Below are 15,353 nucleotides of genomic sequence, written 5' to 3'. Positions count from 1 at the left end.
TGTTGTTACTTGGTAGTATTTGTTCTTCCATATTTAATTATAGCAAAGGTCAGAGGGCTTAGTATTAAAATACCCGGCATGCTGACCACACTGCTTGTTAATAAAGCTTGAAATCGCCATTTCAATTTGGGTAATATTGAGTGAACATATTTGATCACTTGGATACCTCCACTGTTTTGTTGTTGTCACAACCAGGTGGTAAAGTAATGCTTTGTATCTTTTGGACCAGACCACACAGAGAACATTACAAAACATCATTCATGAAACTCCAATCAACAATTCAATCAAAAATAATGTATCCAAGGCCAATTCTGCTCAGATAGTGAGATTTATTATCCATCCTCATGTGCTATAAAGAGGAAGTCATGAACTCGCAACGACACACTTGGATCATACCCTGAATCCACGATAGTTATTTTAAATGTGTAATATATGTATTATATGTTATTTGTGAAAATAGAATTACTTGGCCACCCTCATCTTTCTCTTTTGGAAAACTAATTCTATATATTTCTGTTATTGTGCCTTGTTATATAACTTGAGTTTGCAAAAATACTGCTGGCTGAGCGATATCCAGCACACCCGATGGATGCAGCACTTGGTCACAGCTAAGCGGGTATGTACAGTTCACTTTAAATCACATAGTAAGAAAATGTGCAGAAAAGGTGCAAAAATGTCCATTTCCTACTTCCTACAGAAGAGTTAATATTCAGTTTGTCCTCGTCTCCACATTCAACCCACAGCCACATGGCTGAAGATGTAAACAGCAAAAAGACATTTCCAGTGGTCGGATTGTTGTCTTCCATGCTTTTCTTTCATTTTTTTTTTTCATTTGAGACACTTGAGTCAAAAGCAATACGGTGAAAAGTATAAAGAAAGCATACAGAATCACACCTCAAAGTCATTTAGCTGTGGCTGAAGCCAATTTTTAAAAAAAAAAGCAAAAAGCTTTATATTATCTACAAATTCACATTTGCCTTTTTTTGATTCCTTTTGATTTGTCAAGTAAATTTAACTTTTAAAGCCTCAAAAGCAATTCCCCCATCTTTGGGCCCTAGTTTCGTAGACCAGGCGCAGTCAGCTCTCAGCGCACCTGCGCCACGCCGACGGGGTGTGTCCGCCTGGACTTTGCAAGTTTCGTGCACCGCGCAGGCTCGCGCAGGCTCGCGCAGGCTCGCGCAGGCTCGCGCAGGCTCGCGCAGGCTCGCGCAGGCTCGCGCAGGCTCGCGCAGGCTCGGCGCAGGCACACCTCCCATCTCGCCCACCCGCGCAAGTGGGAAAGAGGGAGGAGAAGAAGGCGTGAGTGGGAGATGAGGAGGAGACGAGGCGTGGACTGGGATTAATACAGCCGATTCAGATCTTCACCAATCAAATGAGCTCCTCTCCTCTCCTTTAATGCGTTAGGGGAGGTTCAGTGCAAGTTCCGTCACTTGACAACCCAGCGCCGCCGCTCCCACCACGCGCATCACGCGCTGTGCGTGCGTATCATAATAATAACAATGCCGATATTATAAAAAACAGGAGAGAGAGAGGGATGTTTTGGTCCGAGAGGCTGAGTTTCCGTTACGCGTGCCATCCGCCTTTGATCTGACGTCAGATGTGACGGGACAATCTATATAGATATAAATTCACGTGTTGATTCAATTAGTTGCATTAAATAGTGTTTGTTGTGTTTGTTTATTGCATTTAAATGTGCCTGAAACTGTGGAAACCTGCCTGCGAGGTCTCGGTGACGTGTGCGCACTGCGCGCCAGCCAAACTTCCACTCCGCCAGCTGTGATTCGCATTGAATGAATGGACTTTATTTGCGCTTTGCGCCCAGAGTAGACCATGTTTGAGCTGGCGAGCTTTCAGCGAAGTCTCGGAGAGGGTTTTTGCCATGAAACCGCTACGCCAAGCTGAATCTGACGCCTCCTCCTGCTGTGCCGCCACACCTATCTTGGCGCAGGCGATCCACCAAACTGCCAAACTGACCATGCGCAAGGCTGCGCGGGTCGAAACTTGCTCCGCCACCCTGCGCCACCGTGCGCTGCGCCACGAAACTAGGGCCCAATGATTCATTTTCACTTTGGGTTGTTTTTCTAGTCCACATTTAACATTTCAACATTAATCCAAATGATGGCATATTTTTAAATGTTTGTCCACACATATTTAGCCTTCAATACATTTCCAGATGAGAGCATAGTCAGAAACTCCACATAATCATCTCTGACATACCTCATCTGGTATGCAGAGTTAAAATGATCATTGACTTTCAGGCATCCATTGATGGACGTCTACAAATGTGACTGATGTTGAGATCTATTGGTAAATAATGACCCAGAATACATTACTATTGGATATGTCCTACATGTACCACAGATATTCCATGTGACAGATGACAGGCTTTATGCTCTTTTAAATACAGATCAATAATCTCATTGAAGCAGTTTGTTGACATCGAGGATGGGGGTCTCTATCGATGCCATGACGAAGATGCTCTCAGTCCGAGTTTTGTGGTCTTCATTGTCTTTACATTTCTTTCAAACAATAAACAATTGAAACGTTGTGGCTGCCAACAATGTTATTCAGCAGCAGGTTTGCCTTTTTTTTCATTCTGCTCAGAAGCGGCTGGGTGGAGGTTTGACAATGCTCATGAAAGTCAAGTGGATGAGAAGTAAAGACGTCCATGGAAATCCAAGCTTCAGTGGTTCGATGCAATTCTGGATTTTCAACCATCTGAGCACAAAACTGTGCTTAATTATGATTTCATGTCCTGTATGACAGATATTTTCAAATCCATGGAACACTGAGACCCCGATGTAAGAGTCTCAAGAGAAGAAAACAAAGAACAAGTGTCTTTTTTTAATTTTTGATGTAGGAGATTACCCTTTCAGTGTATATAATGGCTGACCTTGTTGTTGCTGTGATTCACCATCCAGCTGTCAGTCGGTATCGGTACTGTCTGTAAGGCTCATTTGTTTTGCATTGACGGTAAAGATACAACCAGACAAAGATTTCTGATGTTTTGTTTTTCCATCAAAATACAAATGTATCACCAAAATCTCTTTGTTCTATTAAGTATTCATGAGAAGAAAATGTAAATTGAAATCCCAGTGTTCTTTTGTTGCACATGATTCACCTTTACAGTCAGTCTGTCTTATTACAATGCTCTTGACAAGATAGAAACCTGCAGGTGTCTCTTTGTCCTTCTTAGCATCACTGAAATGTCCTGTACTCTTGTACTACTGGTGATGTTTTGTTTCATAATCCTGCCTACATTTGGATATACTCGCTCAGACCCCATCTACTGCAGCTGCCTTTTGAAAGGCATCACATTTGAGAAGAGAAAAATAGATTCCATCTTCAGAACTTAAACAGAAAAGTACCGTGAGATCAGATGAAACTTATTTTCCAGTCAGCCAAATTGAAGAGGATAAGCGGCACAGCTCAGTTCTAGACTTTCTCTTTTAAAAAGTCTTAAAACTCTGTCGTGGAGATTTGCGTGACCTCCGATTGCAGATCTTGTTGGATCCTCCTCGAGCGAGAGCTGTGAGGGACCCAGTCCATGCCTAGTCATGCTGGCTTCTTTCCCGCTTCTGTCGGAGCGCAAACGGACACCGGCTCCCTGGTGGTGTTACGGCCTCTGGTCAGACTGTGCTGCTCTACTTGGGTCCTACAGGGAAGGCAGAAATCCCTGAAGCACCGCTTGAAGTTTTCATCCAAAAACGCGTAGAGGACGGGGTTCAGGCTGCTGTTGGTGTAGCCCAAGGCGATGCAGAGGTGCCAGCTGGCAATCACGTAGGGGTTCCTGGTGTCGATCTCCACCATGGTCTTCACGATGATGAAGATGTGGATGGGGGTCCAGCAGATGATGAAGGCCGCCACCACCACCAGGACCATGCGGGTGATACGGCGCATGTTGCGGTCTTTCTCCTTGGAGCCGGAGAGCAGGCGGACGCTCTTCAGGCGCAGGATCATCAGGCCGTAACATATGGTGATGACCATCACGGGAACCACGAAAGCAAAGATGAAGACGCAGATCTTCGTCACTGTGTCCCAGTACCAGTCGGGGTCCGGGAACTTCAGCATGCACATGGTTTTACCTGGAAAGAGGTGAAGAATATGAAAGGATTTGTTATACGTTTATGGTGTGTCGCTGTATTGAAAAATACTTGAAATTAGAGATTGCAACCAAGATTGCAAGTTTAAGGTTCCAGCATTGGCTTCACTTTTCAGGACTGGAGGTCGCCACCTGATTGTCGGTGAACAGATTAGTCCTGGACTATTTTTGCTGAGTCATGTATCTGTGATGGTATCTGCTATGCACACTGGTTTTCTCCTTCAAAGATATTAACCTCTTTACATTCCAGTTCGAGAGGAGCAGTGACGTGATCTGAAAGACGTTGATGAATTGCACTAGTCCAAACTCATCATTCAGCATGCCTTAAAACTTAAAACGCACAGACCCATGAAATCTGTTTTACTTTGGGTAAACAGTAAAAGTATTACCATTCAGGAACTATACTAGACTGCAAATTAAGGTCGACCATTATTGTCTGTTTTAACAGAGGGGTTTTGGATCTCTCAAAGTGGTCTGAATATTTAAAAGGCTTCAGTCACTGTTTGAATCCACAATGGATCCTTAAGGGTGATGGGTGGGACCGGATTCATAACCTCCATTATTCTCGCTTTTCCCTTGTGTATCGTGTAAGCTCTGATGAAGGTCTTAAGAACCAGAAGCCTAATAAATATTAATTATGCAGATCAAAGCACGTTGAAGGTCATTACTACTACTGTGTATTGTGTCTGTTCTCCAGCTCTTTGGCAAAGATTCAGTGGGGGGAGGGGCTCATCCGATTCTGGAGGAAAGTGAATACTTGTATTAGTGAATTAATAATGAAAGATAAAACAGTGGGAGAAAACACCATCTCACCATTATCCTTCACTTTGGTCACAGCCATGACCATAATGGGCACCCCGATCGCGGAGGACAGGACCCAGATGAGCACGTTGATCAGCTTGGCCTTGACCGGCGTCCGGAAGCCCAGCGCCCTGACCGGGTGGCACACGGCGATGTAGCGGTCCACGCTCATCATGGTCAGGGTGAAGATGCTCGTGAACATGTTGTAGTAGTCGATGGCGATAATGAGCTTGCACAGGACTTCCCCGAACGGCCACGTGTTCATGAGGTACTTGGCGCTCTGGAAGGGCAGCGTGCTGGTGGCCAAGGCATCGGCGAGAGCCAAGTTGAAAATGTAGATGTTTGTGGCCGTCTTCATCTTGGTGTATCTGGTTGTGATCACAAAGCAAAGGGGAAAGTGTTTGTGATAAGCAGCGGGGGTAATGAGAGCAGCTGGGTGTGGAACACTCCGTTATGGGAAGAGGGGATTTGAAAGCAATATTCAGTGCTGCTTGTTTGCATGGCTTAAATGAAGAGTTAACTCCCTCATGCTATCCTAAGCTATAAGATTTTTTTTTTTTTTAAACTAGCGCTTTGAGATAATGGTTACACTTTGCTTATCGACTTCTGATCAAGCAGCCTACTTGCACAAATAGCACCAGGGAGATAGTACTACTGCTATTGAAGTGTGGTTCATATATATTGCATGTGCTGGACCCTGCTTTCAGCATGGGACTGTCTATTTTGCTTCCAGTGTGTGAGATGAAAAATAACGGCAAATAACAAATTAACTCATTTTATTTGGTACAGTATTGGCTTATTGAGGTCAGAAATTCTCCTGTGGGGTGTGAGGTTTATTTCCACAAAGTCTTCTCTCACGACAAATCCATGCAAGATGTATTGATACTGTACTTTGTGTAAAGCTTAGCAGATTAAGTTTCAGGACACTCCAGAATTTTTAAATCATTGCATCCAAATACAATCTAGCTTGCATATCCCGGGTTGCCCAAAGGCACCGATGGCAAGCATCAGGGACAAGAAAAGGGCAAAGTTTCATTAAGATAACTATACTATAACTATACACATTACAATGCAGTATGAATTAATGGTACTGATGTTGAACATTCAATTGTTTTAATTAAGCAGTGGCTGAAAGTAGATTTCATAATTGAAAAAAGAGAGAAGAAATTAGAGAATTGTTCGGATACAATAGACTACATTTTTTGATAGTAATTCTAAATGGACATGTGTATTGATTTTCCGTCTGGTCATTTTTCACACAGCCTGTATAGACAATCACCTCGGGGTATTAGTGTAGGTGTTGGGAGGGAGCTCTGCATATTTGCAGCAAGATGAGCTAAACGCAGCACAAATATTGAGTTTGCACAATCAATTCTAATCATTAGGGATCTTACGAGAGGCTGTTGTCTCATTGGTGGAACTGATGTTATGTTATTCCTACCACAACTACAACAACTGGCTGTCTCTGCCACTTCTGGTGCAACCCAAAGGCCTTTGCAAATAGACACAGAAAATTACATAATACTCCTATTTTGCATGGAAATTCATACGAGCAGTGATGCAAATTTGTGACATTTGCAACACTTTTCAGGTTAAAATAGATTCGTGCAGAGGACCAACTCTAGGGATCCTATTGACCCAGATCATCGTCTGGCAGCTGCTGTGAAATCTTTTATCGAGTTTCCTTTTAGCAAAATCCTCTGAGTGAATTTGTGTTCCCTGTGGTAAATGGTCACTTCGTGTAAATGCCTAGAGCTTTTATTGTGAAAGGTAAGAACACAAGGAGTTTGCCAATGTTGTAAGGAGTATTTTGACGTCTTTGTTCGGATTACGAAGCCTCCGTGTTGAAAAGTATTGTGTATATTTTGAATATGTTTGTTCCGTGACAACGTCTATCTTTTGGGAGTTGGTCCATTGATGATATATTAGTTACTTAACTCTGTGGGCTGAAATTTCCTCTGATATAATAAATCTGTTTGAAGTGATGCAGGCTTCAGCTCAATCAGAAAATATAATTACATTGACTGCCGTCTGTTGTAGTCTCCTTTATTCATTGCCTCCCCCAACAACAGGCTCTAGATGACATCATCACAACTCTGTGTCTCCTCTTTACAGCTGATGGGCAATATTGTGCAGAATTTCAAATGAGCTTTATGTTATAGAAATAACATTTGTTTAGTTTGTTTTAATCCTGTCCTGTGTTTTTGTATTTTGTATGGATTGAGTGGTGGGTGACACGAATTGCTGTTTGGTTCTTGACTGAATTATTTTTTTAACATGAACCTCAAAGTCATTGATATCAGATCAAGCATTTTAGGCTGTATTGGAGGCATTTCTGATACTGGTATTGGGAAAATTAATGATGTTGCTGCCTCCACACATCCCCTTTAACTCTCCAGTGCTATGGGGGCTTTATGGCTTTCTCCCTGCTTGAAGGTCTGTCTATTACAGACCCGATGGTTAAAATGTCATCTGAAATGAGTTAAATCACTGTGATTATGTCATTCCTTGCCCCGTGGAATATAAATCCTGTCCGAATGGGGCTTGAATAATAATTATTGTTATTAGACCTGTACCTTTTTCTGCTTATGACAAGTTGAATTATCTATCCCTTCATAATGTAGGTCTGAGGCCCATCCATTAAATGTCAATTTGCAACGCACGGCCATGTGGCTTTAACTCAGCCTTATTTTTAGTCCAATTTTTTCGTTCTAGATAGAAGGAAACCGTGGAGTCAGCAGCAGATGGCCGGGTTTCAACATTCCCCTGTACTGTATGTTTGATCATCCTAATCCGATGCTTGTAATACAGCAAAGGAGTGCAGCAGTTACGTAAGGGCTGTCTGTGAAGCAAGCTTAATATCGTAGAGGGGTTGATTCAAATTGGCGTCATACTTAAATGGGAAAAAGGAAAATCAGTTGGAGTTTTGGATCACAGACGCCTTACGTCACAAATGAACAGTTAGGTGCTGTCTGTTGACTTTTGCATCTCAATCTGTTTGAAGCCGTAGAATAAGCACCTAAAGCCTGGCTTTTTGACAGGGGGAGAGGATTATGTGTGTGTGTGTGTGTGTGTGTGTGTGTGTGTGTGCGTGTATTTATCGTTGGTCGCTTTTGATAATTGAAGTGTGATTCCAAAGAAATCTCTTTCCCCGCTCCCTAATCCAAACTGACATTGTAGTCCTGCACGCCGTATCCTGCTCTCTAGCGCCCCAGAAAAAAAACACACCACTCACTCTGATGACCACGTGCACAGATGAACCGGTGTGGCATTTAAAGTAGGCAGACGTGGCTGTAGGGGGATGCTCTTTTCTGCTATTACCTGTAAGTGTGCCTCCTCTCAGCAGGTGACAAACGGACGACAACGCTTTAATTTCACACCAAGCAGTGACAAGTGATGATGTATAAAAAGCACAGAAACTGTGACGAGAAAACTTTCCCATATCCGTGGCGTGCCATTGCGATCGCATAGTGTGTCCTGAGGTTATGTTGTGGTTAATTGCTCTGCGTATAATTCAGATGGAGGGAGAAAGCTTTTACCTTCCTTTTTGTAGCATTGGAGAAGTAATTATGTGCCACAAAATCTTGTCACGCCCTCTTTCATGTAACAGCGAAACACGTTTGTCACACCGTGATGGTTTAATCATCTTTCCTTTTTTGTTTGTTTGTTCCCTTATGGCATTGTCTCGATGCTAAAGGGCTGTCATGACCAATCACTTCTTCCTCACACAGGTTTTTATTTGGTGCCACATCAGACTACAAAAAAATTCTTCTTAAAGCAGTATGCAACTGTATCAGTGACGGAGCCCTTCAACCTCCATTGATACGTATTGACCAACCTGACCTTTGGTGTCTGTAGGCTATGTGAACAATCACTGCCTGATCATCTTGACAGAGTGCCATTGATCACAGGTTTATCAGACATCGATCAAATGCCACCAGCTCAGCACTATGCACATTTCCAACTAACCAGTCAGGGTTTTATGAGCCATCTATCCTCCATCAAGGGAAATGCAGATCTGGACGGCTGACAGGTTATCAGGCGAGCCAATTATTGCCTGATAATCAATGGATAATGCAGTTAGTGAAATGAATAACAATGTAATGTGTAAAGACATGAACATTTGTAATTGTCCTAACATCTAGTTAGTGGACAATCTACTCTCCTGCTTAGCCTAGTGGTTTATCTTTCCCCTTTTTAACACAACAGTTCCTATTTTCTTCATGGTTATACTGTATGATGATGACAGCATGGTACTTCCTGGTTCCCAAGAAGACGAGAGATTTCAGACCAATGTTAGATCTGCTGTGGAAGGGTGTAACATTTACCATCATGTAGACTCTGAAGTCTGTGCCCATCTGCTAGCAAGCAACACCCCACCAGGAACCACCGCACCCTGGTGGCCTACATCAACAGAGTAGAACCAAAACCCGTGGTTGTGGGCCTGAGAGCATGTGATGTTTCTGAAGTCTCTCCACATTCTGGGATCAGGTAAGCAGAAGTGGTTCTGTTTGCCAACTGATGCAACAGCCAACTCCTGCTATGGCTGTCTCTGGCACAGCGGCAATCTACACTTGCACACATGCCAAGACAGCTGCTGCAGGCCTTTCTGCTGCTCCGTCTCATCCTGAGAGTTGGGAGCAGTTGTCGGACATTCTGGTAACCTCAGGTCGCTGCTTGGCACTGCAGAATGCTGAAATGACTCGGGTAATGGCGCCCCAGCTCTGGGGGTTACGTCTCAGGAGGCAGACTAAGAACACCACTTAAATGAATAAATTAAGATTTCATATATTTTATAAGGCAGAGAAAACTCGATATGTGTATGTGAGATTTTTCATGAGAGAATATCTTACAATGGGACACCTGCTGCAACGCCAAATCGTTCCTACCTTCCTTTTCCTCTCAACTACTCTAAAGTTGCATGACGGCATATTGCATGGTTGTAACGTTTTTGTGTTGACCAAATCCACATTACACACACAACGATACCAATGGTGCATGCAATAACTTTATAAAATTCTGATGTCTAATTATATTTGTTGACTTTTTGAAAGACCTTTACTGCCTTTTGTCGGTTTGGGAGCTCCATACAAATCCTTAATTAACCTTTGCATTGAAATGCCTTTTATCCATTATCTCTTCAGGAGTTGGAGTAACACTGCCCAGCGTGGCTACATCAATTCTTTCTTTGTTCAGGTTCTGCTCTGTTTCCAGGGCTGAAGGCCAATTCGCACACGCACACACACACACACACACACACACACACTGATATGCTACTGGGTGAGATGGTAGATGAGCAGTGAGTGGCCCAGGAATTAAATTAACTGATACTAACACACACACACACACACACACACACACACACACACGGTCATGCTCCTCCTCCTGGCAACAAGGTATTATATTTTTAGCCAACTTTCCTCTCCCAGTACCTTAAAAAAACAACAACAAAAGCCTGTGTTGACTCATATTGTAGCTTTATGATTTTGTCTTTTTCAAAATATTACCATGCCAGAACACCAATATAGCCAAGATCTTCTTTCTTGGTAGAAATGGAATGATGACCCTTGAGAATCAGCTCAGTTTCACTTTCACACCAACTAATCCAGCCGCACATCAACCTAGTTTCAAACGGAGGCCACTTCAGAGTCAATTGCATAGGCCAGGTCTTATCAAACGTGTGGCAGCAGGACTAGGGACCGATAGAGGAGAGGATGGCTGGAAGATAAGAGGATCCAAGTGTTTCCATCCTATCCTGCATGGATTATCTCCAGAGGTGTCAGCCTCTCCAACGGCAATCATACCAAGGGCTTTCAACGGCACAGCAGGCCGATGCCCAATTCACACGGACGTGAGCATCCATGCAAACTCTGCTCTAAATGAAGTTTGTGTCCATTTGAGTGGAAAGAAATATCTTGCATGTTTTGCTTTTATTGTATTTACTGGCTGCCTGTAGGAGCAGGCAAAACAAATCATATGGAGGGATGCTTTCAAATGGTCTTTTGCTTAGAGTTGCTGCTGAGACGATTGGTAAAACGACAGAGGATTAATCAACAAAACATATTGGCAACCCGCTAATTATCAAAGATTTGCTGGTTCCATCTCCTCATATGTGAACATTTGCTACTTTTCTCTGTTCAATATGATTCAGGATTGAATATATGTGGGTTATGTGGGACGTTTCCACTATTTCTGATGAAATAGTGATTCATTGCATACAGTTGGATAGGTACCTGCATCACTAGTAGGAATCTTTATGATTTGAAATTGTGGGTCGATGAGGTGTAAGAAAATAGTAAAAAATCAAAAATGATTTTTTTACATAAAGAACACAATATTGGATCATGAGATCAGACAATGCTGCCTTCATTCATCTTTTTTCTGATAATGTGTTGCAGCCCACCGTTTCTTTGTAATTACAAACCTATAGACGGGTGTAGCCTGTTGGTTAATGCATGTGTCACTTTCATCATCTGTTGTGCAAACCAATGGGGTTGCAATGCATGCTTCAGCATTGACAGGATTTGCTGTCATCAATGTTGTTTCTGGAAGTTTGGCAGTGAGTTCTGACAGTTTTCATATAATAGTTGCCAAATCAACCTGAAAGTTGAAGGGTTATGTTTGTGATTGTCTCTTTCTTTGCCTCAGCCATCATGTTTTACTGCTACCCTGAGGGTAATAACACAATACACCCAAGTAAGCATTTTTTCATATTTACTGTATTACTTGCATCATGAACATTTTTTTAAATATTACAAGAAGATGAATGGTTACTCCATGGAGTCCAGTGTTTACCCAGCTTTTCGTTTCTTTTTTCTCTTATTTTATTACAGCACTATATCTGTGTCTCCGTTTGGGTTTTCTCAAAGTTCACTCCCTTCAGAGTTTACAGATGTTTCACAGGAGATAATATATTCTGTCCGGGATCGTAAATATGCTCAGCTTCTCTCTGCCTTTGTCTCTTTGGGGGTCTTGCATCAGTGATGAATCTTCTCACTCACACAGACACGAACGCCAGACGAGCTGCCCACAATTTGATTCACTGCCTTTTCCCAGCTCTCATCCATCTTTTGTCACCCTCTTATCTCCCCGCCCACTCCTTTTTTTTTTTAACTTGTCTTGTGCCTTGTTTTACCCATTATACTGCAACTCCTGAATGGACAGATTTGTAAATATTTATGGGTTTTTCTTGGTTCAGTATCCAAAGATTGCCACTATTCAACTCCAGTATTGACTCGGATTCTCTTTAATTGTATACATTAAATGATTACAAACAACCACATAGATCATGTTGTATATTATTGTACACATTTTAGCCTTGTGGGTTAGAAAACCACCTCTGGCATTGACTTAATTCAATCTACCTGCTTGTTTAATTCGCCTGCTCTACTGCGGTAAGTCATGCTTCAGGTGTTATTGGGGGATGTACAGAGAATGTGTGAGACTATTGTAATTAACATGATAAGTGAGGACAGGCAGAGCTGTTGCAAAAACGGTTTAATTTCTGACAAGCATAGGGGTGGGTGTCTCCTCAGGAAATGAAAGGGGGCTTTTATCCAGTGACAAAGTGGTGTAGACTTTATTATAATGCATTTAGACCTGAATTGTGATCTCAGACAATTACAAATGGACACAATCTGTTTACTCTTTACAAAGTAATTTAGCCTTAGATTGCATTGTAACAATTAAAAAGCTTAAATAAATGATAGGGTTTATCACTCTTATTTATAAGGCAATAAGGAGGCAAACACAGAACACACACTTGAATTCAGGGACCAAATAGCTGATGGTCCACAGATTTGCGTGATCTTATGGAGACTGTTAGAGCAACCCTGTCTGCCTGAGGTGCAGACTGGAGAAACACTTGTTTGGGGCCCGTGTAAGCAAACACAAATGCGACCAGGAATGCAGCAGGCACAAAGCTCGCCCTTCTCAAAGGGCTAAGAGCTTGCTAATGGGGCAACAAATGCTGTCTACATTTCAAATTTAGAATAAGGACACCCTGTTTATCCTCAAAAGGTATATTTTGCATAATCAATTCTTCCAGGTTTCTGTACAAAACCATAGACTTCCTGCGAATAGACTCATTTTTCAAAAAAAAATCTCTTTTTTATGGCATAAAACCGTCAATTGAACTCATTATGCAAGACTGCCGTACTTTCGTTAAAAGCAAAAGCAAGCTGAAACATGATTTAGATTTAGAATTTGTATTAAAATGTTTTTAAATGTGTGGGGCCATCACTTAAACTCACCCTATATTTGATCACTTGTTATTATAAAATGTGGCTCCCGGGGCATTGTATGGTCTCATGGCGCACGGTTAATCTATGACGTGAATTTCACATACAATGGGCTCTGTTGCTTTCATTAAGTGCTTTAAAGCAGCTGAGAAACTCGACAGTAAAATCAGTGTTTAAAAACAAACAAAAAGCGTTTACCTGACCACCCCGTACATGACGAGGACGTTGCCCAGAAGTCCCACCACGCAGATGACGGAGTAGAGAGCCGTGATGGATATAGCGATGATTATACCCCCGGCGCTCCTCGCCGGACCCTGCGGCTCGGTGTAGTTCTGCAGCCTGTCGCCCAAGCAACCCTCCTTGTCCGGCGGGAAGGTGACATTGAAGGGGATGACGGAGTAAAGGTCTGACAGGGAGAGCTGAGCTCCCGGGACCGTGTAGGGCTCCATGCTGCGGCGCTGTCCACTCTCCCCGTGGTGCTGAAAACTTGCTTACACAATTATCTGAAGGAACTCAGTGGTCTAGAAGGGCAAAGGCAAGAAAGTGGTAAGAGAGTGGAAGAGTTTCCCTCCACAAACACAGTCTATGCGAAAGAATTGAGGCTGTTCCTCTTTTCCATCCAGATGGAAGAGAAGCAGGTTTTCAGTGCGTGTGTGAGCTCTTCTGCGTCCACACTTCGACTCCTCCACCTCACAGTCCGGACGCGCTCTTATACTCGCGCGTCGACGTCAAGGCTACGCATTATACAGTCATGGGTTGGGCGTCAAAGGAGAATGTGATGGGTGCGCCACACCTGAGAGTCCTGATTTGAACTGAGCACGAATACAACGAATCAACCTCTCGTTTTGGAATAAAAAAGGTCAACAATCATAAAAGTGATGCCTCACACTGAATGTGTTCTCAGTCATTTGTTCTACAGGTTTATGAAAAGAGATGTAATGAGCATGTATAAGGCAGCTGATAGCAGATGCAAGACTGTGCTCCTGAGTGAAATTGCTGTGTCTGCTGCAAGCTGTGAAAATAAACAACCCAGCTGCCAACAAATAGGTTCAAAATTAATAAACTTCCAATTGGTGTAATTAATTGATGTGCCAGAGGAAGAGAATGGACATATTCTGACTGTCGGGATGAAAGCCAAACTTTGCACAAAAAACGAATCTGAAAATGCAATATTGTCAGTTTAACAATGTCACAGCGGGTAAATAAGATGAAGATGATGATGAAGAACAATATAATGGATGAGAAAACAACTACAGCTTTCTATCATATTATGTGGTCTTCGTCAGCTGGTAGACTCTATCCAGTTATTATGCAATTATAGACTTTCAAATTCACATATTATGACCACATTAAAGATGAAACTAATTCCTTCTTAACATTGTGTTTTTGTTGGTCTCCACATTGTTTAACTTCTCACCTTGATGCAGGACTCTCTGACTTCACTGATGCGTTACAGGTGGAACGGAAAACATATCTGACCTCCTAGGTTAAATGTGCTCAAAACTCTCATCAAGAGAAGGCAGCAAATCACTGCTTTTCAGCCTGGTTTTAAATTACTCTTTAAGGACTATTGTAAATGTTGATTGCGATTATCAGCATTGTTTGGCCAATAGGGGGCAGTGAAAACAAGGTGCAAACACAACGTTTATATCACGTTCTTGAGTTGTTATGGAGAATTTGTTAGGAAACAGTTAGGCTACACATCACCCTGTCACATAGATTATCAGTCATGTGTCTTTCTAAGCATTTTTTTTTTTGCTCTGTTTTTGGTCCCCACCAACTGCTCGGGGAAATGTATGGCTCTTTAGCTGCTACATGCTCCCTTTAAACAGATAGCTGACCGTGTCAGTCTGCAATTCGTTGCTGAGCAACTAGTAACCAGGGTTTCTTTTACAACATCACATGTGCATTACATGCTGCTCTGCATTGACCATCTGCACAGTTGGAAGCAAACAGCAAAGGCAGGGTAATCTCGTGGGCGACTACAGGCAGATTGATAGTGGATGCTTTCAACTCGCTTATCAATACTTACCTGATGGCTCTGATGTGCCTCCTGGGAAATAAAATACTTAGCAAATATACTCCCTGTGCTGGATTTCACATGGGTCATTAGGCACTTCAGATCCATCGCTCACTTGAACCCATATCGTGTCTTCCCTCAGACCCTGTCTCTTTTGATCATCCATGCATCCCTCCTCTCCCTTGACCTC

The 15,353-nt window shown here is 42.6% G+C and overlaps 1 protein-coding gene across 1 annotated transcript; it reads right to left on the bottom strand.

The window, feature by feature from the left end:
* Window positions 1–2,059: 2,059 nt before the first annotated feature.
* Window positions 2,060–13,785, bottom strand: oprd1a (opioid receptor, delta 1a). The gene is made up of 3 exons (XM_084032213.1): window positions 13,342–13,785; window positions 4,916–5,271; window positions 2,060–4,085 (listed from the first exon to the last, which is right to left on the bottom strand). The coding sequence occupies exons 1-3, from the start codon at window positions 13,590–13,592 to the stop codon at window positions 3,556–3,558; spliced, it is 1,137 nt and encodes a 378-aa protein (XP_083888339.1). The 5' UTR covers window positions 13,593–13,785; the 3' UTR covers window positions 2,060–3,555.
* Between the last annotated feature and the right edge of the window lie 1,568 nt (window positions 13,786–15,353).

This window comes from Eutrigla gurnardus (assembly GCF_963514095.1).
Source record: "Eutrigla gurnardus genome assembly, chromosome: 17".
Taxonomy (NCBI): Eukaryota; Metazoa; Chordata; class Actinopteri; order Perciformes; family Triglidae; genus Eutrigla; species Eutrigla gurnardus.
The sequence above is the reverse complement of the archived record's forward strand: the minus strand, read 5'-3'. Positions and strand labels throughout refer to the sequence as shown.